Source organism: Coregonus lavaretus, assembly GCF_964263955.1.
Source record: "Coregonus lavaretus genome assembly, chromosome: 17".
Classification (NCBI taxonomy): Eukaryota; Metazoa; Chordata; class Actinopteri; order Salmoniformes; family Salmonidae; genus Coregonus; species Coregonus lavaretus.
In genome coordinates, this window is record NC_140004.1 from 24,550,760 (window position 1) to 24,575,822 (window position 25,063).

Here is a 25,063-nt window from a genome sequence, read left to right on the forward strand (position 1 = left end):
ACCCACATCCCTGGCGTTGCAAACACCATTCTCTACCAACTGAGCTACGCGGGTTTTAATATCGTGAAACTTTTCCTTTAAAAAATAAATAAATCTAAAGAAATATCTAATAGTAAAATCATAACGTAAAAGCAGGTGAGCTGGTCCTACTCTTTTTGGCAATTGTCTGGTGTTTTGTGGTGTAAAACTGAGTGGGTCGAGCATAACACGTCAACCCTGTTACCCATAGATAGACAGGCTAGAATAAATAATAATACTGTGAAGCTTGCATTCAATTGCCCCTCCCTGTTGCACACAAGAAGATTCCATTCCCCCGGTCACAAGGGGATTTATGGATGATTTAAGATGAAATCGTCAACCCCGTTACGGTCAACCCCGTTATGGTCAACCCAGTTACTTTATTTGGTACTTAAAATACACTTATTATAGTAAATGGGAAAACATGTTTTTTATTAAGTTGAAGATGCGTTCTTCATGACAAAAAGGGATTCATTTCGTGGAACAACCCATAAATGGTGAGCACAGACTGAAGCCCTACACTTGACATACCGGCTACTCATCGTGATTTGACACTAATTAAACCACTAACAGGATTAAAGTTAATCAAGATTATTGAAGCATGACTTAAAATGTCAACATCAACATTTTTCTTTTCTTCATATATTATATTTAAGGTGTGCCTCTGCTTTCAAAGTAGGCCCTAAAACCACACCACCACATAGCCACACAGTCAATGCTGAAATGAAGATGGTGCATATATGACAACACATATTATATATTACATGGTGCAATGGGCTTGAATAAACACAGTTATCATCAAAAAGCAATAATATGAGCGGATAAAATGCTAACATGAATCTTAGGCTTAGTGTTTTTTTTATGATTCAATTTGTTTTAATGAAATCATCAAAGAATGAGGTCACTGTGATAGAACAATTATGGCACAACAGTCAGTGAACCTTTCATGAAAGTACTTCAGCTACCTCTTACCTTCCTTCCTACTTTACTACCCAAACATTAGAAGTGAGGTGGTCTAATTACCATCAAGTGAATATCAATCCTGACCATAGACCACTTCAGGTAGCACTTTATTTTACAGTTCAGAAATAACCTGCTATTTACTTAGAAACTACATAGTAAAATGGTAATTACACAATAATAACCAGGTAATTTCTGTACTGTAAAATAAAGTGCTACTGACATCTCTTATGGAAAGTGGAAAGGACTATACTTGAAAAAAGTTCTCACTTAAAACTTCAGTCAACCTGAAGCAACATAACGCAAAGCAGTGAGATTTTGGTACCAAAAGGCAGCACCTCCTGAGAACTTAAAACATGGTGGTCCTGATAATGATATGGTGGGTGCTCACCTGGGCCTTCTCTTTGTAAGGCTGCAGCTCGGTCACCAGCCTCTCCAGCTCCTGGGCCTTCTCCCTGGAGACACTCAGCTCCTGCTTGGTCTTGACAGCCTGACCCTGCAGCTCCTGGAGCTGCTTGGCATGGTGCTCTGAGGCCTCAGACAGGGCCTTCTGCCGGGAGGTCTGCAGATCCTTGGCCTGGGCCTCACCCTGCTGCAAACTCTTCTCCTACACACAACATAACATGAGGGACACAGTAACTAACAATCAATAATTTGCTGTTTGGGAGGGGGACAGTGGTAGATGAATTCAGTGTTTGGGTTAGAGACAGTAAAACGTCTATTACTGAAAATAAAAAGGTAGGCCGTTTTACAACAAACCTCTGCTCTTTACATCTAATCATCTACTTTATCCCAATCATCAACATCTCAAAGCTATCTCTGCGTTTTCACTCACCAGTTGTGTGATTTTCTCCTGCAGGTTGCTTAGCTGACCCTGATGCTCATCTCTGGCCTCCTTCAGCTCCTGCTCCTTCTGGGCAACTTCCTGCTGTTGTTGCTCCTCAGAACATGCAGCCCGTTTCTTCTCCTCTGCGAGTTGGGTCTGTAACTCTTCCATCCTCCTGGTAAAGGGGAGGAGGGGGAGATTAATCTCTGACCAAATGAGACAGATGGCATTCAAACCAACTGTGGCTTCATTGTATAGGACAGTTTTTGACTGAAACTGAAGAACTGATAAACCAGGGCGATGGACAGGCGATCATATGTTGGACGATTTTGTGCATTGTTGTCACACTCATTAAATATTGGCACTAGAGGAAACCTGATTGTGGACATCTCAGATGACAGTGACAGTAAACCAAACTATTTGAATATGTTTGAGAACACCTTTGTTTGTGACACTTCATTTCATTGTGTACCTTTCTTTCTGAGTGATGTCTTCATTCATTTTGGTAAGCTGTGCTGAAATGTCTCCTTGTGACTTCATCATGTCTGAGATGTCACTTTGGAGCTTGGCCTTGTCGTTTGCGAGCTGATCAAGCCTCTCCTCTCCAGCCTTTAGCTTCCTCTCCAGCCCTGAGTGAGAGGAAAACATAATTCAGTCATGAGTAGTGAGCCTCAATCCACATACACACATACTGTACACAGCCAATTTGTTACACCACATAAACATCATGACTAACTAGGACTCTCTATAGTGATTATTTTAGTAAAACATTGGTGATATTTTGTGGTGTTGGTCAGGGATAACTTTCTCAAAACAGGTTGCGGTTGCCCTATTGATTCAGACATTGATTCAGTCATAACAACCTGGTTTATCTAGCAGAAACTCAACACTCCTAAAACAAGCAGGTTTGGAGACCCCTGGTATAGGTTGCAAAGTTACATTACTGAATGTTCGTAGGGAGAATGGTCATATTGAGCTGTGTGTACTGAAGGTTAAGAATCCCAGTGCTGGCCAGTGTTCTGACCTGCAAGTTGGCTTCTAAGAGCCTCTGATTCGGTGGAGAGTGATGTGCACTGCTCTTCTTTTTTGCCAAGCTTCTGAAGCAACTCTGACAGAGAATGAGGGAGGGAATTTAGAATGACACTACCAGCTTGCATCATTCAAATTCTTAGCACTATACAGCACAATTGCATGCACTAATCTACTGTCTACTGCTTGGCTATGTGGACCAATATAATGAATTATTTGCATAAAACAACATCATTGCTAGTCATTAGGGACTACAGGGAAAAAAAAGAGGACTGAGCACGCCCCCATTCTCATCGACGGGGCTGTAGTGGAACAGGTTGAGAGCTTCAAGTTCCTTGGTGTCCACATCACCAACGAACTATCATGGTCCAAACACACCAAGACAGTCGTGAAGAGGGCACGACAAAGCCTATTCCCCCTCAGGAGACTAAAAAGATTTGGCATGGGTCCTCAGATCCTCAAAAAATTCTACAGCTGCACCATCGAGAGCATCCTGACTGGTTGCATCACCGCCTGGTATGGCAACTGCTTGGCCTCTGACCGCAAGGCACTACAGAGGGTAGTGCGTACGGCCCAGTACATCACTGGGGCAAAGCTTCCTGCCATCCAGGACCTCTATACCAGGTGGTGTCAGAGGAAGGCCCTCAAAATTGTCAAAGACTCCAGCCACCCTAGTCATAGACTGTTCTCTCTGCTACCGCACGGCAAGCGGTACCGGAGTGCCAAGTCTAGGTCCAAAAGACTTCTCAACAGCTTCTACCCCCAAGCCATAAGACTCCTGAACAGCTAATCATGGCTACCCGGACTATTTGCACTGCCCCCCCACCCCATCCTTTTTACGCTGCTGCTACTCTGTTAAGTATTTATGCATAGTCACTTTAACTCTACCCACATGTACATATTACCTCAACTAGCCGGTGCCCCCGCACATTGACTCTGCAACGGTACCCCCCTGTATATATAGCCTCCCTACTGTCACTTTATTTTACTTCTGCTCTTTTTTTCTCAACACTTTTTTTGTTGTTGTTTTATTCTTACTTTTTTTGTTTAAAATAAATGCACTGTTGGTTAAGGGCTGTAAGTAAGCATTTCACTGTAATGTCTGCACCTGTTGTATTCGGTGCATGTGACCAATAAAATTTTATTTTATTTGATTAGATTAGCTTGAAGTCAACGTTTTGTTTCTAGGAAAATGATATGCCTTGCAGATAAAAACCCATGTAACCCAAGTAATAAGAAAACAAAGACTAACGTTGTTACAGGTACAACATCCTGTAACGTTGATACACGTAAAAAGTCAATATATTTACCTTGCATAGTTTGTGTTGACTTAGCCTGATCGTCTGTGCTTTCTGACAGTTTTTGTTTCTGAGGAAATAAAAAACTTTGATAAATACATTTGTGCATGCTTTAGTCAGAGTTTTCCATGACAATAATTGACAACTAATAATGTTGTACACAAGTTATTTAACCAACATTTTTATTTAAGGATGATATCTTTGATGGTATCGTAAGTCTGTAATTGAAGGTAGATACTTTGTATCATTCCCATGAAAACAAAAAGCTAAAATTACCTGAGCTTACCTTGAGCCCTACAGTCCCATCAGTCATGCAAGGCCACCCATTCCCAACCCCTGGCGCCACACCACCAGTCATAAGCCCTAGTACTCACCAGGTTGCCCATCTCTTGCTCCAGGGAGACCTTGTCCTGCTGCACAGAGGTCAGGCTCTGCTGCAAGGAGAGGAGCTCCTGCTGCTTGCCCTCCAGCTCAGAGTTCAACTCACTGACCTACAGCCACAGGCCAAGGGGTGACACCATGGACATGGAGGACATTTTGAAGGGGGAAAAAATTATGAGTGACAAAATGAATGAAGGAAAAGCTAATAATGAATAAAATGAAACCAAAGTAAATGGCTTTGAAGGTAGGGATAAATCATTACAACATGAAATACCACAGGTGTGTTTCATGCTTATTTTTCTGGAAAACTCACAAAATAGACACTGAATATGGTCATGGACAATGGGAGTATGACGTGGGTATGGACCTACCTTGTTGCCCTGTGAGCGAGCTTGGCTCTGGGCCTCCTCCAGCTGGGTCCTCATGCTCTGGAGCGCATGGTTACCTTGGCCTGCCTGGGACTGCAGGGCCTCCATAGCTGCCACCTGCTCCTGGACCTCCTTGGCCCTGTCCTGGGTCTGCTGGACTAGCTTAGCCTCATGCTCCTCCAGCTCCTTTACCTTCAGCTCAGCAGTGTGCAGTTTGCCCAGCACGTCCTCCATCTCCACCAGGTGCTGCTCCTCAGCACTCTCCACGCTGGACCGCAGGCTCTCCTCCAGGCACTCCTTCTCCTCCGACACGACCAGCAGCTGTTTGTTGAGCTCCGCCGTCTCCCGTGCCCGGGCTGCAGCCTCTGCCTCACACCTGGCCCCCGCCTCCTCCAGTGCCTGCTTGTGCTCCACCTTCAGCCTCTCCAGGGCACTCTTGGTCTCCACCAGCTCTGTTGCCTGGGAACCGGCCCCTTTGCTGAAGGACACCTGCAGCACCTCCATGGCCTGCTGGTGTGAGACGATGGCAGAATCCAGCTTGGAGCGCCACAGCTCTATGACGTCTGCATTCTCCTTCTCGTTCTGGCTGAGGCGCAGCTTCAACTGCTCGTTGTCTGTGGAGATCTTGGTGGATGAGACTTGGAACTGAGACAATGCCTCACTGTGGGCCTTCTCCTCTGCTGCCAGCTTCTCCTTCAGCCCAGCCAGCTCAACCTGTTGCTGGTCTTCCTGAGAGGCCAGCTGAGCCCTCAGAGAGCTCACCTCCTCCAGGAGAGGGGAGGTGGTGGAGTCTGAGCCCTCTGAGCTTTGCTGGACCTCCAGACGCAGCCGCAGGTCAGCCACCTCCCTGGTCCTAAGAACCAGGTCCCTCTCCAGTTCCATGATGCGGGACTTCTCTGACACCGTGGCCACCTATGGGACGGCACAACTCTGGCTCAAACAAAACAGTGTTCTTCAACCTTTGGAAACATTGTGATTGTGTGTGTACTGGCAGGACAAGAGGGTAGCTGTTCAAGCCCCCTGTCAGACAGGTCTACATGGGTCAATATTTTTCAAAGAGGGTCCTATACAAACAGATGTCCTTCATAGCTGCAGTAGTAGCGCAACGAAAGTTAACAGTGCAGACCTACATTTGCATTGGATGCCTACAGTTGAAGTATTACACCGCCCTCTAGTGGATATAAGCTGGAACCATATCAGTCATCACACATAATTCTTGTGTGTTGAACTACTGTCCCCAAATGCTGCAGCTTCTACTGGTTTTCATCCATACCTTTATATCAGAGGTCAATTTAGACCAGAGAAACTAGATAGTTAAGACTCTCACCAACTAATTACGTCAACTGATTAATTAAGAACCAGGGTAAAAACTAAACCAGCAGAGACTATGGCCCTTGAGGATGGCAGTTTAATACCCCATCATTGGCTGTGAAACCCCTGACGGAAGCATAAAAGCATTGCAAAGTGGTGGGAGTAGGAGATAGACTTGCAAGAGGGGGATCCCAGATGGGCAGGACAATTGGGGTTGGTAGGATTGGGGGGATGGGACAAAGGACAACTGGGAGCAAGGGATGGTTAGGCATAGGGGTGCTGTCTGGCTACCATGTGGCACCAGAAAACCTGTGGAGACTGTGGGCAGAGGAAAACATGGAGAAAGAGGCAAGAGAATACCAACTCTACGATGGAGAACCCTAATGATCCTATATGTAGTGTGGCCCTGAAATGGCGTAAGTGGAAGTCTTGCTGTTCTCTGGCTAAAACCTAATCTGAAAAGAACAGGATTGTTGTATAGTTTCCCTATAAGTATAGTATTGTTTTATTTATTTTTTTTTATTTTATTTTGGGGGGGGGGGGGGGGGGGGGGGGGGATATTGCATTTCAACCCAATAAACAAGGTTTAAATCCTGAGTGTTTCAAATGTTTTGAGTGACAGCAGCCATGTGGTTAAGATTCCTGTACTGGTGAGACACAGGAATGGGAATGGTTCATGTTTGACAAAATGGGAAGACAATGAAAGCCTGGGAAAGATGCTGCATATTATAAAGCTACGTTGCAATTGGTTCTCTGACTTACAGCTGAGGCCAAGAGATAATATTCTTAGATGCTACTTGCTAGCAAGTAAAAAGATTAGTCAACTACACCATTCAATGTTTGCTTAGTGACATTCAAATGCAGTTAAATACAGACTCCCCATTCACAGGCCTCTATGGCAGGAATGGTAAAAATAAAAACATAAAAAAAGCTTATGTAAGCCAGTGCTACAGGTATCTGGAGATCCTCTGTAACCCCTTGTACCCCCTCCCAAGATTTGCAACATTACCCCCGGTACCATCCCCACTCCACCCCTCTTTCCAAACGCACCACCGTGCAGAGAGCAAGATCCATTACCCTAGTGTCTTCTAATTCTCTCTGGAGTTTCTCAGCTTTGGTCTTTTCAAAGAGCAGGCTCTGTTCAAGCTCCTTAATGTGGGCATGCTCCAGTTTGGTCTGCGTCTGTTAGTAAAGAAGGGAGAGGAAGAGAACACAACCAGTGCCACCATCACATGCCAGCCCAACGCAGACAGAGGGAGAGTGAGGGAAGGTTTGGGGGTGGGTGAAGGAGGCGGTGGAGGGAGGTGGAGTGGGGATGGGAGGGAAGGGTACCCCATGCAGATCCCATGCCTAGCACAGGTGAGCATTGGGGATGTTGCTGGAGGATGATATGAGGATATGGTAGAAGCAGCAAGGGAGAGGGGAGATGTGTTATGCTTATGGATGTGCAGTTGTTGGTTGTGATGAGAGGAATCCATGCAGAATGACCTGGAGAACAACCAAAGGGAAAGACTAGGAAGGAATGCATATAAGTATGTGTGAACAACAGAGTGAGTGAGCCAGCAAATGAGTGCAAATCGAAATGGACGTGACCACATAGAAAAAGGGAAAGCACTGTTGGCATGTTTTTGCGTTCCCCACCACCATCTCCTGCTTTACTCTATGATTTTGAGGGCCTTTATGCACATTCATGTGAACAGGAAAGGGAGATGAAACTTAACTATTCACATGAAACAGCAAAGTGTGGCAGGTTGTAACAGCAACACTGCTCTCTCTCGCTCTCTTTTGTGATCACACCCATTTGTTTAGTGAGTATAAAGATCACTGATCAGTAGATAAAACAATATCAGAAACCATGTACATTTATTTTAAAAAACAACTTAGAACAGACAAATCAGTAAATTACTAGTATCCCCCCCCAATTCATTAAGTTCAACCTTAAGATTAAAATGCCCCTAATTTTTCAATATCCCCTATTCTGAATTGCTACCAAGTGCAGAACATTTACTTCTGATTTCAACAGATTGCAATGGAAGGTTGGAGCTCAAGACTGTGACTAGGCTGTGAGATGGTGGAGGGGAGCATCTCCAGTGGTTCCATGCTTAGCACTGGGCCAACATGAAGGACAAGAGGAGAAGAAAAAGCAGCAGTAACATCACTGACTGAAGCAGTTACAGGACAACATTAGTACACCGTCAGTTGCTTGAAATCAACAGAAAGCATTTGCTGTGTTGGTTTGGTTTGTTGGTTTTAGTGTTTTTTTTTAAAAAGCTGCATGCATGTGAATAACACATTTTTTGCAGTAAGTAGTACACAGACCATTAGTATGCAATCAAATGAAGATTTTAAAAAAGGTGGTATTACTTCTAACCCTGTAGCACTCATTTTTAAAGATAACATTTGAAGTGGGACGCCTTCGGGGTAATTGAGATGGTCCCCTGATTGGAGTTGCACTGTGGGATAGATAATGACACAAATCAGACATGTGTACATGTTAAACAGCCCCCGAGTCCACTTGCTTCCCAGTCTCTGCTCCGTAAACAAAGATATGGTTTGCTAAGGGAGAGGCAGAAATAGTAAGTCGTTTTCCAAGAAATAGCCCACCTTTCCTCATTCCCATCAAGTAGCACTAGAGCGATGGTGAAGAACACTTTGCTAAGATTACAGTCTGATGTGCCACTGGTATTTCTTAGCGAGAGGGGAGCAGGAAAGAAATAAACACCAACTACTTCCTAAAATTATCCTTGGCTTGGGTGTTTATTTCAAGCAAACTGTGTTCCAAAACATTCAAGCTGTGTTAATTTTCACACGCTAGATAGTCATGAAATGAGGAAGACCTCCAGGTTTGTGAAGCTCGGTCTAAGCAAGGCACTGCACATATTTGGATAAATCACAATACATGGATAATAGTTTGGGGGGTTATTTGTACATCAGTGAGTCTTCACAGTGCCATGCTCAGGCTGATCGTCTACAATGCGCAGAAGCATGACTTCATGGACACTAAAATAACATCAGAGCCAGGCTCAGTCAGGTCTGATTCTGACAGCCCTGCTCCATGGAGGAACGGATGACCTTGCGGTCACTTGTGTCATCTGTACCATAGAGAGAATGAGATATCAGTCTTGAGTCTCATTTTACTGGGCATATGAGATGGCATCCATCATGCAACAAACCTAATAGGACTGTGGGCACTGGGCAGGACGGATCTCTGATATAGACAGACTGCAGAGAATATTTAATGCTCAGTCCTTGGCATACTAGATTAAGGAGATGTCACTGACAAGGACACCAATCACTCACTTGCCAACTTAAAATCACAAGCCGGTGGCCAAACTGGTGATAAAATGCATACAGAGTAGCCAAATTGGGACCTTCGATAAGATTTATTTATTCATTATGTTAGAATCTAATGCACATTCTCCACCACTTTAATCTCAGGGATTTTGAGCAGGGATGTTGCGGAGTGACTTTTAATTCACAGATGGACTGAGTTGCAGTGTTGGTGTATTTCTGATATACCTCAGCATCAAATTGATTAATTACAGTCACTTAGGGGCAGATTTTAACTTAAGATAGGGACATGTCAAAGATGTGCATACAAAGGAAAGCTGTATCCATATTTTTGTGTTTGTGTAGAAGAGTGTGTGTGTTTACCTCCAGGTCTCCTTTGGTAATGCAAGCTTCCTCCACGCGGAACTGGAGGTCCTCCACTTTCCTATCACACAGAGCACAGTTCATATTATAGTTCAGGAAAATTTAACATAAGAGGTCTGAAAAAGGAATCAAGGATCAAGGGTTTGAAACATGGTTTCAATCTGACCTTGGAATCATATTCTAGGTTCTAAATTCAACACTCCACACTACACTGTGGAGATTGGATGTACATACTTCATATGTCCTTTTCCCCCCATTTCCCTCCTGTGATACTGAACTGATAACCTTATAACACATCTTTCCACCATCAGAACATAGTTATACCCATAGTTAGACCCGCTACCCCCAGGTCTCCCTTCACCCCACACCCCTCTGAAGCCTCACCTCTTCTCCTCCTCCAGCTGATTGAGCAGCTCAACCTTCTCCTTGTCTGCAGCCTCCACCAGGGTGCGTAATTGGTCCATCTTGGCCTCCATCTTCACAACACATGAATATATATTCATTAAAACAGATCATGAATATAAGTTGAGACACTCAAGAAAAAACTACATTATGGAAGGCCGCTATGCATCCAGCGGTTGGCTGTAAAAACACAAGTGTTTTCTCATTTACAGTGGTGAGCATTGGCAGCAGATGGCAGTACAGAGGTTTATGTAACATGAGTGTGTGATTTAGGTACAGCATTAAGGTGTTTTCATGGGTCCTCCTCAAATTACGCAAGGTTTGTCATTGTCATGTATGAAACTAGGTATGTATTGACCTGCTCCTGGTCCTCTCTCAGCAGGGTCAGTTCCTGCTCCACCTCGCCCACATGGGTGGTTGCCTTGGCCACCTCTGCCCTCTCCATGTCCCGCTCCGCCATCAGCTGCTCGATGTGCTGCTGCTTCTCCTTCAGCACCTCCTGAACTGCTGTGGTGCCAGAGATCTTTCTCGAGTACCGCGATGATGTTTCTGTCAGCTGTGGTGGGGGGTAGAAGAAGAGTGTTTAGACTGGTTAATGGGGGGGGATGGGAGATCTACTCAGGACAGCAAAAGACAAGACCAATTAAAGTATGAATGCACTTATGAGTGTGTGTATGTGTGCCTCACCAGGCCTGTGCGGCTGGGCTTGGCGCTGACGGAGGAGGCCACAGAGCTCATGGAGCTGATGGAGGAGGCGCTGGGGCTGCGCTTCAGGCCTGAGGGCGTGGCCACCAACTTCCGCACCGTGGTCTTTGCCTTGGCCGGCGTGGTGGAGGGGAAGCCGATGCGCGTGACCTTGTGGACTGGGGCAAACAGGCCATACTTGGGTTGGCATTGAAAGTATCTGCGGAAATACAAATGAAGGGGATAAGACAAAAAACAGATGTCACTGCCCCCCCCAAAAATAATATATTAATAACACCCATAAGACTTGGCTGTACTTAACTCTCTTTTAAACAAATTTGTTGCAAGAGTGGCATCTTTCTCAAGCCTGTGTGATAATCCTCTCTGGTCTGATTACCTGGTTCCAGCCACTGCCCCATCGTTTTTTCCAAGGGGCTCATCCAGTTCCACACCACACCACTCTCCCTTGGCAAAGTCTGTTTCACCAAGAAAGCGAACCACACCAGCTTTTGTGCCACCAACCTGCAGTGAAGGTACAAAGAGTTCAGATTACCGAAATAATCTCAAAAGCACCTAGAGGGTAACTAGCATGGCAAAAAAAAAATAATAATAATAATTTAAAAAACTAGCTTGGCATGAGATAAAACCAAGGCAACAGTAGAAATAATAATCATAATAATCAATACATGCAACCTGTCAACATCACAAGGCTGATAAATACATCATCAGTGTTTCCTTTTCTAATTCTCTAAAGCAGTGATCACTTTCTAAGTCAAAATGCAAGCCAAGATCTACCGCTCCGATTTGTTTTAAACATGACTTAAAAAACGTAAGCCTATGCAACATTAACCAATTAGAAACAGTTCTGTAGCAATGAGGTTTGTGCAGTAGGCTATAGGCCCAATACATTATCTCTGCATTTTGGCTACGCTTGAATTGCCCTGCCAATGTTGTTCTTCTCAGACCATTTAAAAATGATATGGTAATAGATAATTAGTTGTATTACTTGTGAGGGACAGCTTTTTTTCTTTCTTTCTTGGGACTGATGGCCTGTCTGAGGGGAGGGGAGGAGCAGCGGTGAGCTGCCTATCAACCGACTCACCGTCCCTCCACTCTCCCGTGAGTGCAAGTAGGGAGAACGTGCATTTTATGGCTTATAAAAGCTTTGAACAAAGTGTTGAGTGTTGAATAACAACTTAAACATGACCTTAATCATAAAAACAGCAGCACTTTGCTGTATTCGTTGAGTCACTCTCTAGTCATGGTTTTAAAAGTTTTGAAATCTCACAGTATCAACTTTGCTGTGTTTTCGAGGCTTCTTTTTACAGTCTATGGCTTGAGGAAACTGTGCAGACACGGTGATCTGAGATACCTGATTGGCCAGCGGTAGGCCTATAGGTGCACTTGATTTGCTCTCTGGGGCTGCCGGGTAGGCGGAGTTCTCTACCTTCAGACACATGAAATGGTTAAATATGGGAACACTTTGCCATCCTGGCACTAGGGCTGCTGAATCAAGTGCACCTAGCACCAACAGCGCAAAACAAATAAAAAATATAGGAATGCAAAGCTTTATCGTTTGTTTTTTTACAGAAACCTTTGGTGATCAACTAGTAATGCCTTGGAGATCGACCAGTCTATCGCGATCGACCGGTTGGTGACCACTGCTTAAAAGGGAGAAGTGAGGAATACTGTGGTGAGAAAAGCACCCTCCCTTCCTCTGAGCGTGGGTGACATTTCCTCTTAACACAATGTGTTACACAGCCTACAGACTGAGGCTGACGGAGAGAAAGAAAGAGGGGCCTTGGACAACATTCAGGACGGAAGGTGCTCATAAGAGGACAGAGCTCGGCTGTGAACTGAGGGACTATACACAGAAACTGAACTCACTGAATTGAGCACACTGAGGAGTGTTAGAACGGATGTTCTCATTGGTCAGTGAGAAGTTGGGAAGGAGGTGGGTGGAGGTTGTGTTCCGCAGACACATTCCTGAGAGATTACCATGGTAAGCGGGAGGAGGGGTCAGTCGTGTGACTCTGAGACAAGCCTGTATTTACAGCAATGTGGCCACACAAGGAGAGGGGGCGGGGGCTTAGCCCTCTAACCTGGAACAGGGGTAGGAGGCCAGGAGACAGTCTCAATAGGGAGAGGGGGAACATTTCAGACAAACTTGCATAGATGGACTAGCAGGCAGGTGCTTCAGGATAAAAGCTGCCTGATCCAAAATAACAGCTGCATTCAAAGTGTAAATGAACTAAGCCTTACCAAAACGCGGTCTCCATTCTTCAGCTCCCTCTCCCCCTTCTTGACCGAGCTGGTGTCTGAGAGGTTGGAGATGGACTCACTGTTTGTGCGTGCCAGGTTGGAGGCTAGAGTGGCTGGCGTAGCGGGCGTTGCAGTTGAGGCTTTTTTGACAGAGGGGGTGTGAGAGGCCAGGCTGGCGGTGGAGGGGGTGGGCGACCCAGCCCGAGACGGAGGTGCTGTCTGAGTACCGTTGGCATCGCCCTCTGTGTAGGACAGCTTAGAGGGGCGCGTGAATATGCCCTTCAGGGCCTCGCACTGGAAATAGCGCACCCCTGCCACCGAGCCATCGTTCTTCCCAATGGGCTCATCCAACACTATGCCGGCCCACTGCCCTGGTGCAAACTGAGCCTCCCCCAGGAACTGCACCACGCCAGGTTTGTTCCCATTCACCCACACTCGCTCCCCGACCTGGAAGTTCTCCCCACCATCTTGTGTCCCAGCTGCACTGCCATCTGGAGTGGACTTGTCGGCTGCAGCTACTTTGGATCCTGCTGCATGGAAACAGGTGGAAATCATCCAATTACTGCCAGTGTGCCAACGCCACTAAAGTTGGTCCGTGGTTAGCTGAGCTAACAGGGTTAACATGAAGGAATTAGCCCACAGAAAATGACACCTTTACCCTGCTATTCTTACCCCAGAGTGAAATATGTTACATACAGTGCCTTCAGAAAGTAGTCACACCCCTTTACTTTTCCCACATTTTGTTATTACAGCCTGAATTTAAAATGTATTAAATTGAGATGTGTCACTGGCCTACACACATTACCCCATAATGTCAAAGTGTAATTATGTTAGACATTTTTACAAATTAATAAAAAATGAAAAGCTGAAATGTCTTGAGTCAATAAGTATTCAACCCCTTTGTCACGACAAGACTAAATAAGTTCAGGAGTAAAACATTGCTTAACAAGTCACATAAGTTGCATGGACTCACTCTGTGTGCAATAATAGTGTTTAACATGATTTTTTTATGACTACCTCATCTCTGTATCCCACACATACAATTATCTGTAAGGTCCCTCAGTCGAGCAGTGAATTTCAAACACAGATTCAACCACAAAGACTAGGGAGGTTTCCCAATGTCTCGCAAAGAAGGGCACCTATTTGTAGATGGGTAAAAATAAATAAAGCAGACATTGAATATCCCTTTGAGCATGGTAAAGTTATTAATTACACTTTGGATGGTGTATCAATACTCCCAGTCACTACAAAGATACAGACGTCCTTCCTAACTCAGTTGCCGGAGAGGAAGGAATCCGCTCAGGGATTTCACCATGAGGCCAATTGTGACTTTAAAACAGTTACCGAGTTTAATGGCTGTGATAGCAGACAACTGAAGATGGATCAACTACATTGTATTTACTCCACAACACTAAACTAAATGACAGAGTGAAAAGAAGGAAGCCTGTACAGATTACAAATATTCCAAAGCATGCATCTTGTTTGCAATAAGGCATTAAAATAAAATTGCAAAAAATGTGGCAAAGAAATTAACTTTATGACCTGAATACAAAGCGTTATGTTTGGCGCAAATCCAACAAGACATCACTGAGTACCACTCTTCATATTTTCAAGCGTGGTGGTGGCTGCATCACGTAATGGGTTATGCTGTTTATCTACAAGGACTAGGGAGTGTTATTGGATAAAAAGAAACTAAGCACAGGCAACATCCTAGTGGAAAACCTGGTTCAGTCTGCTTTCCAATAGACACTGGGAGACAAATTCACCTTTCAGCAGGACAATAACCTAAAACACAAGGCCAAATATACACTGGAGTTGCTTACCAAGACGACATTGAATGTTCCTGAGTGGCCTAATTACAGTTTTGACTTAAAGGTGCTACACATAGGATTTCTTAGAATTTTTGCATTGTAATTTCAGAAAATTTCCATAATATATCTGGCGCTAATAGTGGAATGACAGTGTTTCACAATATTACTTACCAGGCAGTGAAATGTCCTTGTTTTCAAAAGAAAATAAAAAAAATTGTCCATTAAAATAACATAAAATTGATCAGTGTAGACATTGTTAATGTTGTAAATGGCTATTGTAGCTGGAAACGGCTGATTTTTAATGGAATATCTACATAGGCGTACAGAGGCCCATTATCAGCAACCATCAGTCCTGTGTTCCAATGGCACGTTGTGTTTGCTAATCCAAGTTTATCATGTTAAAAGGCTAATTGATCATTAGAAAACCCTTTTGCAATTATGCTAGCACAGCTGAAAACTGTTGTGCTGATTAAAGAAGCAATAAAACTGACCTTTATGAGACTAGTTGAGTATCTGGAGCATCAACAATTGTGGGTTCGATTACAGGCTCAAAATGGCCAGAAACAAATAACTTTCTTCTGAAACTCGTCAGTCTATTCTTGTTCTGAGAAATGAAGGCTATTGCATGCGAGAAATTGCCAAGAAACGGAAGATCTCGTACAACGCTGTGTACTACTCCCTTCACAGAACAGCGCAAACTGGCTCTAACCAGAATAGAAAGAGGAATGGGAGGCCCCAGTGCACAACTGAGCAAGAGGACAAATACATTAAGTGTCTAGTTTGTGAAACAGACGCCTCACAGGTCCTCAACTGGCAGCGTCATTAAATAGTACCCGCAAAACACCAGTCTCAACGTCAACAGTGAAGAGGCGACTCCGGGATGCTGACCTTCTAGGCAGAGTTGCAAAGAAAAAGCCATATCTCAGACTGGCCAATAAAAAGAAAAGATTAAGATGGGCAAAAGAACACAGACACTGGACAGAGGAAGATTGGAAAAAAGTGTTATGGACAGACGAATCGAAGTTTGAGGTGTTCGGATCACAAAGAAGAACATTTGTGAGACGCAGACCAAATGAAAAGATGCTGGAGGAGTGCTTGATGCCATCTTTCAAGCATGGTGGAGGCAATGTGATGGTCTGGGGGTGCTTTGGTGGTGGTAAAGTGGGAGATTATTTTGCAACGTCATGCCATACCCTGTGGACAGCGCTTGATTGGAACCAATTTCCTCCTACAACAGGACAATGACCCAAAGCACAGCTCCAAACTATTTAGGGAAGAAGCAGTCAGCTGGTATTCTGTCTATAATAAGCTGTAATTGCTCCCAAGGTGATTCTAACATGTATTGACTCAGGGGTGTGAATACTTATGTAAATTATGTTGTTTTCTAAACATGGGTGAGAATTTTATTTTATTTTATCAATTTTGAATTCAGGCTGTAACACAACAAAATGTGGAATAAGTCAAGGGGTATGAATAATTTCTGAAGGCACATTCTACTGTCAACATTTGATCAGGCCCAATAATTAAGGTTGCCTGATTTTCTATATACAAATAAATTGGCTCATATGTTAATAGCTGAGCAATGCACTAATAATGTCATTTACATGAGGTCAAACTTCACAGTCGCATTTTCACATGACCTCTGACTGTCAACTAGGGGTGTAACGATTCGTTTTAACAACGATTCGATTTGTATCACGATTCGTGGTTGTCGATACGATTCAAGGACGATATTGGTTCATTTAGAACGATATGATCCGAAACGATTCAGTGACTTGAAATCGATTCAGTAACCTTTTAGCCAAAAATTCAACCAGTGTGACTGAAATAAATACCTGGATACTGGACAGTGCAGGTGAAGTTTCCTAGATTCCTGTTTCTTGTAAGGACCGCAATGGTGGCTTGATAATTTCTCGCTCGTCGGCTTCTCCTCTGTCGTCCGCCATGCTATGTTTTGTTGTCTTGGCGCCTTTGCGCTGCTGCTGGCGCGATGACGTCACGGATAGGCAGACTGAATCGAGTAATGTTTAAAGCCTTTATCATTAAAAGTGCTAAGAAAAAACATCCATATAAAGTCTGACGTGCTTAAATCCAATGGGTTATTTCCTAGTATCGATACAATCGATTTATTACATTTTAAAACGATGTTAGATCGATATATGTTGTCCAAAAGGCCAACTCGCCGAGCACAGATCGATGTAGTTGGATCATAGGAATATAAATCGATACATCGATGTAGTAGATGGATCGTTACACCCCTACTGTCAACGCTTTGAAACAAAATACCAGCACAGGGTTCACATTTTACACACCAAGATAAAGCCTGCTGTGTCTAAAGCCTCTAGTGGACTCAATTCACCAAATGTATCCTACTTAAAAATATAGTTAATCCACCATATTGGAGAGATTTGGGGGATAAATACTATAGCTTACAGATCCAAAATGGCCAGTGACTGATCAGCATAATGTCTACATCAAATCTAGTCAAGCCGCATCAGCAGATCCAGACTGATGAAGCGGTAAAGCCCATTTTATTGCAACCGTAAGCTGATTGATGACATCAAAGCCAGAGGTTAGGTGCTGTAGCTACCACAGCCCATAATGAGAAGCAGCAAGGCCATGAGAACTGCTGGTGCTAAGAGGGACGAGGACCTCTTACCAGTGGAGGGTGTGGTCTTGGTGGCTGGCGCCCCCGTCGACCTGCCTATCTTGCTGGGCGCTTTGAGCCCGCTGGGCTTGGTTGTGCTCATGTTTCCTCTCTGTGTGCTGTGAAATCCACAGGGCCTTTCTGTCCGTCAGTGGGCGCCGGCTGACCCCAAATCATTGACGTAGTTGTGCTCAGACTCTGAGATGACAACGCTCTGAGTCATGCACCAAAATAAATCTAACAAAAATAAAAGGTAGGAAAAGGGGTGAGGGAGAAAAAAAAGGTGCCCCTCAAAAAAGGACCCTGTTAAGAGAGAGGAGAAAGACAAATTAGTGCAACAAACAGCTTTGTCTAGTATGTATTTGAGTTAGCCTAGTTTTTTCATATTATTTACTTTGCATAGAAGACTACTAATGATAATATCATGAGCAGCATAATAAACCACATTAAAGGGAACGGGATTTTCACAGAATAATCATATACTTCAGTCTTCAGTTAAATGGAAAGCCAGGGGGAGGGTTGTTTCACTGCTCCAATATTTACTTTGTGGACGTGACTTTTCAAATACTGCCCTCTTATATTGATTTGTTCACTTGGTATAATTAGTTCCACTTCAACTTCATGGGTGGCACTGACAAGGCTCATTGTTTACAATGGATTAATGGGGAGCATAGACGGGCTGAACGGTCTGCCCTTGACATTCAAATGATCTTATGTTCTTATGTCATTGCAGTCTTATGACAACAAGCAGTGCTCCCCCCTGACTGACCCGTCACAGTGAGTCCTATACTAAAAATACTCTGTCACAAGCCAGGCCACATTCAAGTGTCTCTGTGTGTCTGTGCGCATGTATTTGTCACCACCATACTACAACAAACTCTCTCTTTCCCTTTCTCTCCCTCTCACGCACACAAAGTTAATCAGTCTTCTAAATCAACAACCCTAGTACCATTCAGAAACACAGGCAGGAAAAAAAAGAAAGAGTGAAAGAGAAACAGTGAGATGCACCTGACCGGCGCTTAAATCCTCTTTCAACACCAGACATAAAGACCCCAAGGCCCGCATTTGTCAGAGTACACTCATTTTGTTTTGCTCAATAACATGATGTTCTACCCTCATTGCTTTAAAGATTAATTGAAACGCTAAAACAAACAGTGATATCATGTTATCATATGTATGTAATAATATACAGTGAAAGGAAACTTTAAAAAACGGCAGAAAAGCAAAATATTTGACTTTTGTCAAACACCTCGTAAGTACTTGTAAAATGTAGGTCGCCGCCATATTGGAATGACGTATACGACTGACGTCATCGGAATGGTAGCGTGAGATTGCGTCAGAGCCCCGCACATCAGCACACAGAGGTCAATTTAAAAATGGAAGGCCGATCCATCGAAGCTGTCCCTGTTCATCCCCTGGCATATACCTTTAAACCTGTTCTTCATGGTCCCCTAGTAGCACCTTCAGTACCTTTTGAGCAAGAGAATGTAGTTGTAGACAGATTACACCACAGGCTGAACAATTGCAAGTGGTGCACTTGTGGCAACTGCACTGCGATGCCCATGGTCACAGAGTCGATCTGTTGCAAAGAAGCAGCCCTACATAACCTGCGTGTCGGTGGTGGACCAGGACAACTACCTTGTATCGTTAATCACAGGCTCTTCACCATGCTCTGTGAAGGGCGAGACCTTTTGGAGGTGGCCATGCTATCCCTGAAGGACATACAGGCAGAAAGTTTGGTGCGCCCTATAAACAGAAGGTACCGTAAAGTTACTAGACATTGTTTACATTTTAGAAGAGCTAGTTAGCTAGTAAGGAACTAGCTAGCTAATAGATTATCCTGCATTGGCACTGCGCTGTTTGATCATATTGATGTGTATTGGGTGAAAGTGGAAATGTCATAAACGTCAATGAATGTAAACAAAACCTTAATCAGAGGCAGTGTGTTTGCTTGCTAGGAAAGCTACCCAGTTAGCTAGCTAAATAACTAAGTGAAGTTTGGTGAATTATGTCGCCCCACAACAAGTTGCCAAGATAGTTAGCTAGCTAGTTGTTTACAACCACTCTACAGTCTTTTGCTGGCTACTGTAATGACAGGTGCGTTTGTTTACATTTTACAAATCGTGACACAATCCACTTTCAATGCCTATTATAATATTAGTAGGCTACCTTGCATCCATTCCAATATCTAATAATCTATAATTAGCTCTTTTCTGATTACCATACTTCTGATTACAATCATAAGCATTCTATTGCAGGACCTCAATAATTTCTTAGAATAAAGGCACATTTAATAATCAATAGGCATGTTTCAGTCTTTACAGATTGACTGCCTATAGGCAATTCACCCTGTGGGCAAGAGGACACTTGGGAAGAGGAACAGAGTGCCTATACCTGCCTGTGTGGTCCATGCAAATTATCGCAGTTCCCCTCTGAAGAGGACTACGGATTTGAATATGCTTTTTATGATGGAAACATTTGACTCGCTCATGCAGCCTACTTTACAGTTTGTTGTTTATCCTTCATCTATTTTATGCAGCCTATTGTAGTAAATTGTGTAATGAATAACAAAATGGCTACATTTGAATTTCTCCATGCTAAATGTCTTTATGTAATTTAATTTATTCCACCACCACCAAATTGTTCCATATAGAGTATATAAGAAAGGATGCCTCTCTCGAGCTGTTCTCATTCTAGGTATGACGTCTCTCCCTGCACAGTGAGCATGTGAGCACCTTCTATTCACGCTCCTGGTGCATGCCAGGACAAGTTCACAGTTATTGTAAATAACTAATGGTGCTTTCAAGACAAATGGGAACTCGAAAAACGCACTTAAGTTGGAGATTTCAGAGTTCGCAGTTGTTTTGAACGCGGCATAAGTTATTGGCGCTCCTGGCTGTTTGTACATTACAGTGGTTCCTTTCGTGTGCATTATTGAACAGTAAGTTGCTTTCCATGTCACTGTTTATATTGTATTTCTCCTGTACATGTGTTAGCCAGCACACCATATTTCCCTCAGAGTTTAGATGTCAGTAATACCGTTTATGTCAGCAGCTAAGTGTGTTAATTAGGTAATTAGTCAAGTAAGCTAGCAATATGTATCTGTAGCATGGCTAGCTTCATAGCCACAAGCCATTGTCGCAACACGGATTGTCGCTTGAGTGGTAGGACATGGTAGTGGACTCCTTCTGTTCTGTAAAATTCATTACTACAGCCTGGAGCTATACAGTAAGACCCCCCTTTACACCTCTTTTGAGCTGGTTCTGTCTAAGCCATTTTCAGCTAGCTGCTATCTAGAGAAACTGTCAGCGAGACGTGACCACACACTGTCACTGCTAGCTGTCAGTGAGAAGTGACCATGCAACCGACGTGACGGTTTCTTGATGGCCGCACCCTATCGGTCAGTGAGAACGTTTAGAAAGTTTTTATTTACGTATGCAAGAAAGTTTTTATTTACGTATGCATGTTTTTGCAATTTTAGGGGTTGGGACATGCTTGGTGATCCTATTAGGTTATTAAAATGACCCTTACTTCATGAATCGTTTCAGTTACACTTTAATAAGCAACTCTAAAAAGGGCCCATTACATAGATTTAAAAACACTCCAATTACATGTTTCTAAATTCCTCACATGCCCACCACCAGTGCTCTGCTGTATTAGTGTGTGTTTGCCAGGGTTTACCAACCAATCAGGCCTAGCATATAGCTCTGTGCTCATCAAGCACAAGTCAATAGTCTTGGCCCTCCCTCTTCACCATAAACCGTAGAGCCAGTTCGTGTGAAGCTACAAACTCTAGGTAAAGAGGGAGGGATTAGTGCACAAACAGAAAATGATTAGGGTGTTTAGCAGCCCTCCTACAGGACAGACTACTAGATTAGCTAATAGCTAAAGACGATACAAGGGTCTAGCCTACCTGTAATTACCAGACTGACAATCAAAGGGTGACCTTGGCATATTCCGGCAAAGTTGGTGTTGTCCTTCAAAGATTTCTCAATAAGGGTACCTATTAATGTTTGAGAAATAGCATTAATAATGTAGTAACTGATTAAGCCTTAGGCCAGGGAGTGGCAACAGATGTGTTCTACTGTTAGCTAGCAATGTAGGTAGACTGAATTTTATTGACAGTCTTTGCTCAGACTTGCAGCATATTAGGAACTCAAAAGTGTTGAAATAATGTGTGTGGTTGAGAGAGCACAGAGCAGCAGGTGCACAGCAAGGCCTTCACATCAAGTTACTACCTTACCCCTGGAGGTCAACCACACTCTACTGCTGCTATGGCAACACAAACTATGCACTATTGTACAGAGGAATGTTGTCCTACAGAACATTGAACAGCTTCAGTTTTACATCTGGCCTACTGTTTAGGCTGGGGTTAGGTAACATCTGTAATGGAATAGGCTAGTTCAACTTCAAAAACGTTTATTATTACATTACAAATACAGCTATTGACAGATAGGTCTCCCCTGGTTCTGAGTGAGTGGGGCGGCAGGTAGCTTAGTGGTTAAGAGCGTTGTGCCAGTAACCGAAAGGTCGCTGGTTCTAATCCCCGAGCAGACTAGGTGAAAAATCTGCCGATGTGCCATTGAGCAAGGCCCTTAACCCTAATTGCTCATGTAAGTCGCTCTGGATAAGATGTAAATGTATCAAAATGCCCTGGATTACGGAAAACTGATAACTAAAGAAATGTTAAATGGATCTTGCTGCTAAGTCACAGACACATACCTTCCATTCCTCTGAAGCCCTAAGAGCTGGGTTAAATAAAACAAACTAGATCTCTCTCACACACACATCTACCTGAACTCAAAAAGAGATTTCTCAGCAGCACAGAATAAAGGGTGGGTCAGCAGCATTGACCCAATTTACATGCGACAGTTTTCCCCCTCTGTGGCTGAATGACACGCATTAGTACCCTGAGGTCAGGATGACGAGCACAGGCCCTCAAGGAAAAAGCACAGAAATGATTGATATCTTCATGGCAGCGAATAATGAGAGGATACATCGAGTAGAGTAGAGGGGTCTATCCATTGACATGCCTGTTCTATTTGAGATAAGTTCACTATCTTCTCACTAATGTTCTACTCTATAAAAAATAGAAGATAGCCGCTTACAACAAATGCCTAGGCCTATATTTCCAAAGCTGACTTAAACAAAAACAACCCCACAAAAAAATAGGACTATGCCTCCTCCATTGCTTCACAAACTTCTAATCTGTTGTTTCCATGGCATTGTTTGGAGAAAGACTTGGGGAAGAGAGTGTGCTTTCCCAAATAGACCAGCAATTTCTAGACATGAAACCAGAGCCTTACATCTATAAACGGCTTGTGCCTATGAAAGTGAGAAAATGTTTTCAGCTTAGCAATGGTGTAGTCAGCTGAAAATGATAAAATTATGCAGTAGGAGACGTTTCCCACTAGTAAAGGTAATCCTTTGCTCCAGACTCTCACTCTAATCTCTAGTCAGGAAAGCAGCCAAACACCAATGTTCTGTCAATGCAGGTTTTGGGCAATTCACTTATCCTTACAAAACCAAATGCCCATCACTGTCATGCACTGCATTACAGCTGTAGGCTAGCCTACTTTTGTTAACACTACAGTGATGAATGTGCAAAATGACATGGTATTATGGGAAAGTTACCATACCAACATCTTAAACTAGGTTACTAGTCAGGGTATTTTCATGAAAATAATTCCCATCCACGTTAGGGATGGAAATTTCGGTCAATTTTGCTGACGACTAACTGACCCTCATTAACCGGTCAACAAACGGTTAAATTGTTTCCAAACAGTAGAATGATGTGACCAATAGAAAATACTATTAGAGATCTGTATATAATGATGAGATACTTATGTTTCCGCCCTAACAATGGGAGTCGGCCCAAGGCGGGAAGGCAGGCGACAAGCTTAGGCCCAAAATAAGCCCATAGAAACATATCGGGCTTATTTAGGACAGATTTTGGCGAGAGCTAAACATCTCGCTTTTGTCTCTTCCTCTCTGATACTATGCATGCATACAAGGACCGGACATTTCTCATTAAGAGCTTAATGGAAACATGCAACAACAGCAAGCCTATCGTCTTACAGTTCAAAAGGCTATAGCCTATTATTGAACACTCCTGTAATGAAGCAGCTAATAAAACATCATTTTCAAACATTTGCCAAAATGGAATTTGCGGAAAACACAGTTCTAAACCTAATGCGAGCAGTTGTGACAGAGATTAAAATATCTGTTAGAAATTTAGAAAGAGGGGGAATCTAATAGCAACAACTATGATGGGTTGCTAATATGACTAGGATTGTGCCTTTGGCTTCTGGACAGCGAAAGGGAGTTGATATGAAAAACAATAGAACAGGAGAGAAATGCTGGTTAATGGCATGAGGAAGTCTTTATAAAAAGAATTGCCTTCACGTTTCTACGGTTGGATTTTCGCAAGGCTACTTTGAAGCAAGGTAAGACATGCCTCATGAATTGAAGGAAAGTAGTGACGCCTCTAGCACTGAGATGGAGTGCCTTAGACTGCTGCGCCACTCGGGAGCCAGGATCATTTCCTTTAGCACTTGTTTGACCCACTTCCTACAGGAAGTGCAGACATGAATTATTTTGGTGTCTAATTACATGTCTCCAATGGCTCTGGGTTCATGCCACCTATAAAATGTAAAGCACTAATGAGTCATTTGCATTATGAACTCAACATTACAGTTCCACCAGTGCATGCTGTAAATTTAGGAGACATCAAAAATCTGATAGCTTGCTGCCACCCTTCAATATTATTTCTAAATAGTTTTTCAACGAAGACAGCAATGTAAAAGGAAATATAACCTTGGTGCTCTGTTGGGATACATGAAATGGGTGGGGACTGCCTAGTTATATAGCCTAGTTATTATTAATTTATTGTGATACTATTTCCTTTTTATTTTGCTAATTTTCTTACTTTTTAACTCTGCATTGTTGGGAAAGGGTTCGTAAATAAGCATTTCACAGTAAAGTCTATACCTGTTGTAGTCAGCGCATGTGACAAATACAATTTTATTTGACTGGTAGAGGATGTGTTCTGTAAAACAGATTTACTTCTGAAACCGATTTCAGGGCCCAAAACATGGAGATAATCGACTTCCATGTACGATTACTTATGGCAGGAGCTTATCCACAGCATATCCGGCTTAGCTAAACCATGCACAGTAGGGAAGCATCGCACAGACAGACTGCATAACTCTATGAATGCAGGAAAAAGGCCTTTCATTCCTTTAATTTTTCACTGTACAATATACTTTTGCTGACATCAGTAGTGCAAAAAGCATCACTAAATGACATCTCTAATTTGCTTATTGTGCATATTTGCAATGTACTGTATCCTACACTTCCCTCTCAGACTTCCCCTTTCTTTTCCCCATTCCCTTCATTAAGGGCAAATAAAG

General features: G+C 43.3%; 1 protein-coding gene across 15 annotated transcripts in view; it reads right to left on the reverse strand.

Moving 5' to 3' along the window:
- clip1a (CAP-GLY domain containing linker protein 1a) overlaps nt 1-25,063 on the reverse strand; it is a 51,573-nt gene that overhangs the window by 20,679 nt on the left and 5,831 nt on the right. For 7 of the 15 annotated variants that reach the window (XR_014614497.1, XR_014614498.1, XM_084180310.1 and 4 more), the window contains exons 2-16: nt 17,664-17,954; nt 13,194-13,723; nt 11,329-11,453; nt 10,935-11,151; nt 10,606-10,803; nt 10,230-10,321; nt 9,846-9,906; nt 7,269-7,373; nt 4,884-5,792; nt 4,506-4,622; nt 4,144-4,201; nt 2,829-2,912; nt 2,277-2,433; nt 1,814-1,979; nt 1,370-1,585 (exon numbers count right to left, since the gene is read on the reverse strand). Coding sequence is in view for 13 of the 15 variants with exons in the window: in XM_084180310.1 (XP_084036436.1) it covers nt 1,370-1,585; nt 1,814-1,979; nt 2,277-2,433; nt 2,829-2,912; nt 4,144-4,201; nt 4,506-4,622; nt 4,884-5,792; nt 7,269-7,373; nt 9,846-9,906; nt 10,230-10,321; nt 10,606-10,803; nt 10,935-11,151; nt 11,329-11,453; nt 13,194-13,723; nt 17,664-17,754 (3,126 nt within the window). In the remaining 2 variants the exon portion in view is untranslated. Of the gene's footprint in view, nt 1-1,369; nt 1,586-1,813; nt 1,980-2,276; nt 2,434-2,828; nt 2,913-4,143; nt 4,202-4,505; nt 4,623-4,883; nt 5,793-7,268; nt 7,374-8,555; nt 8,645-9,845; nt 9,907-10,229; nt 10,322-10,605; nt 10,804-10,934; nt 11,152-11,328; nt 11,454-13,193; nt 13,724-17,663; nt 17,955-25,063 lie in introns of those variants that run through there. The other 8 variants (XM_084180312.1, XM_084180313.1, XM_084180317.1 and 5 more) reach the window with 5 other exon arrangements.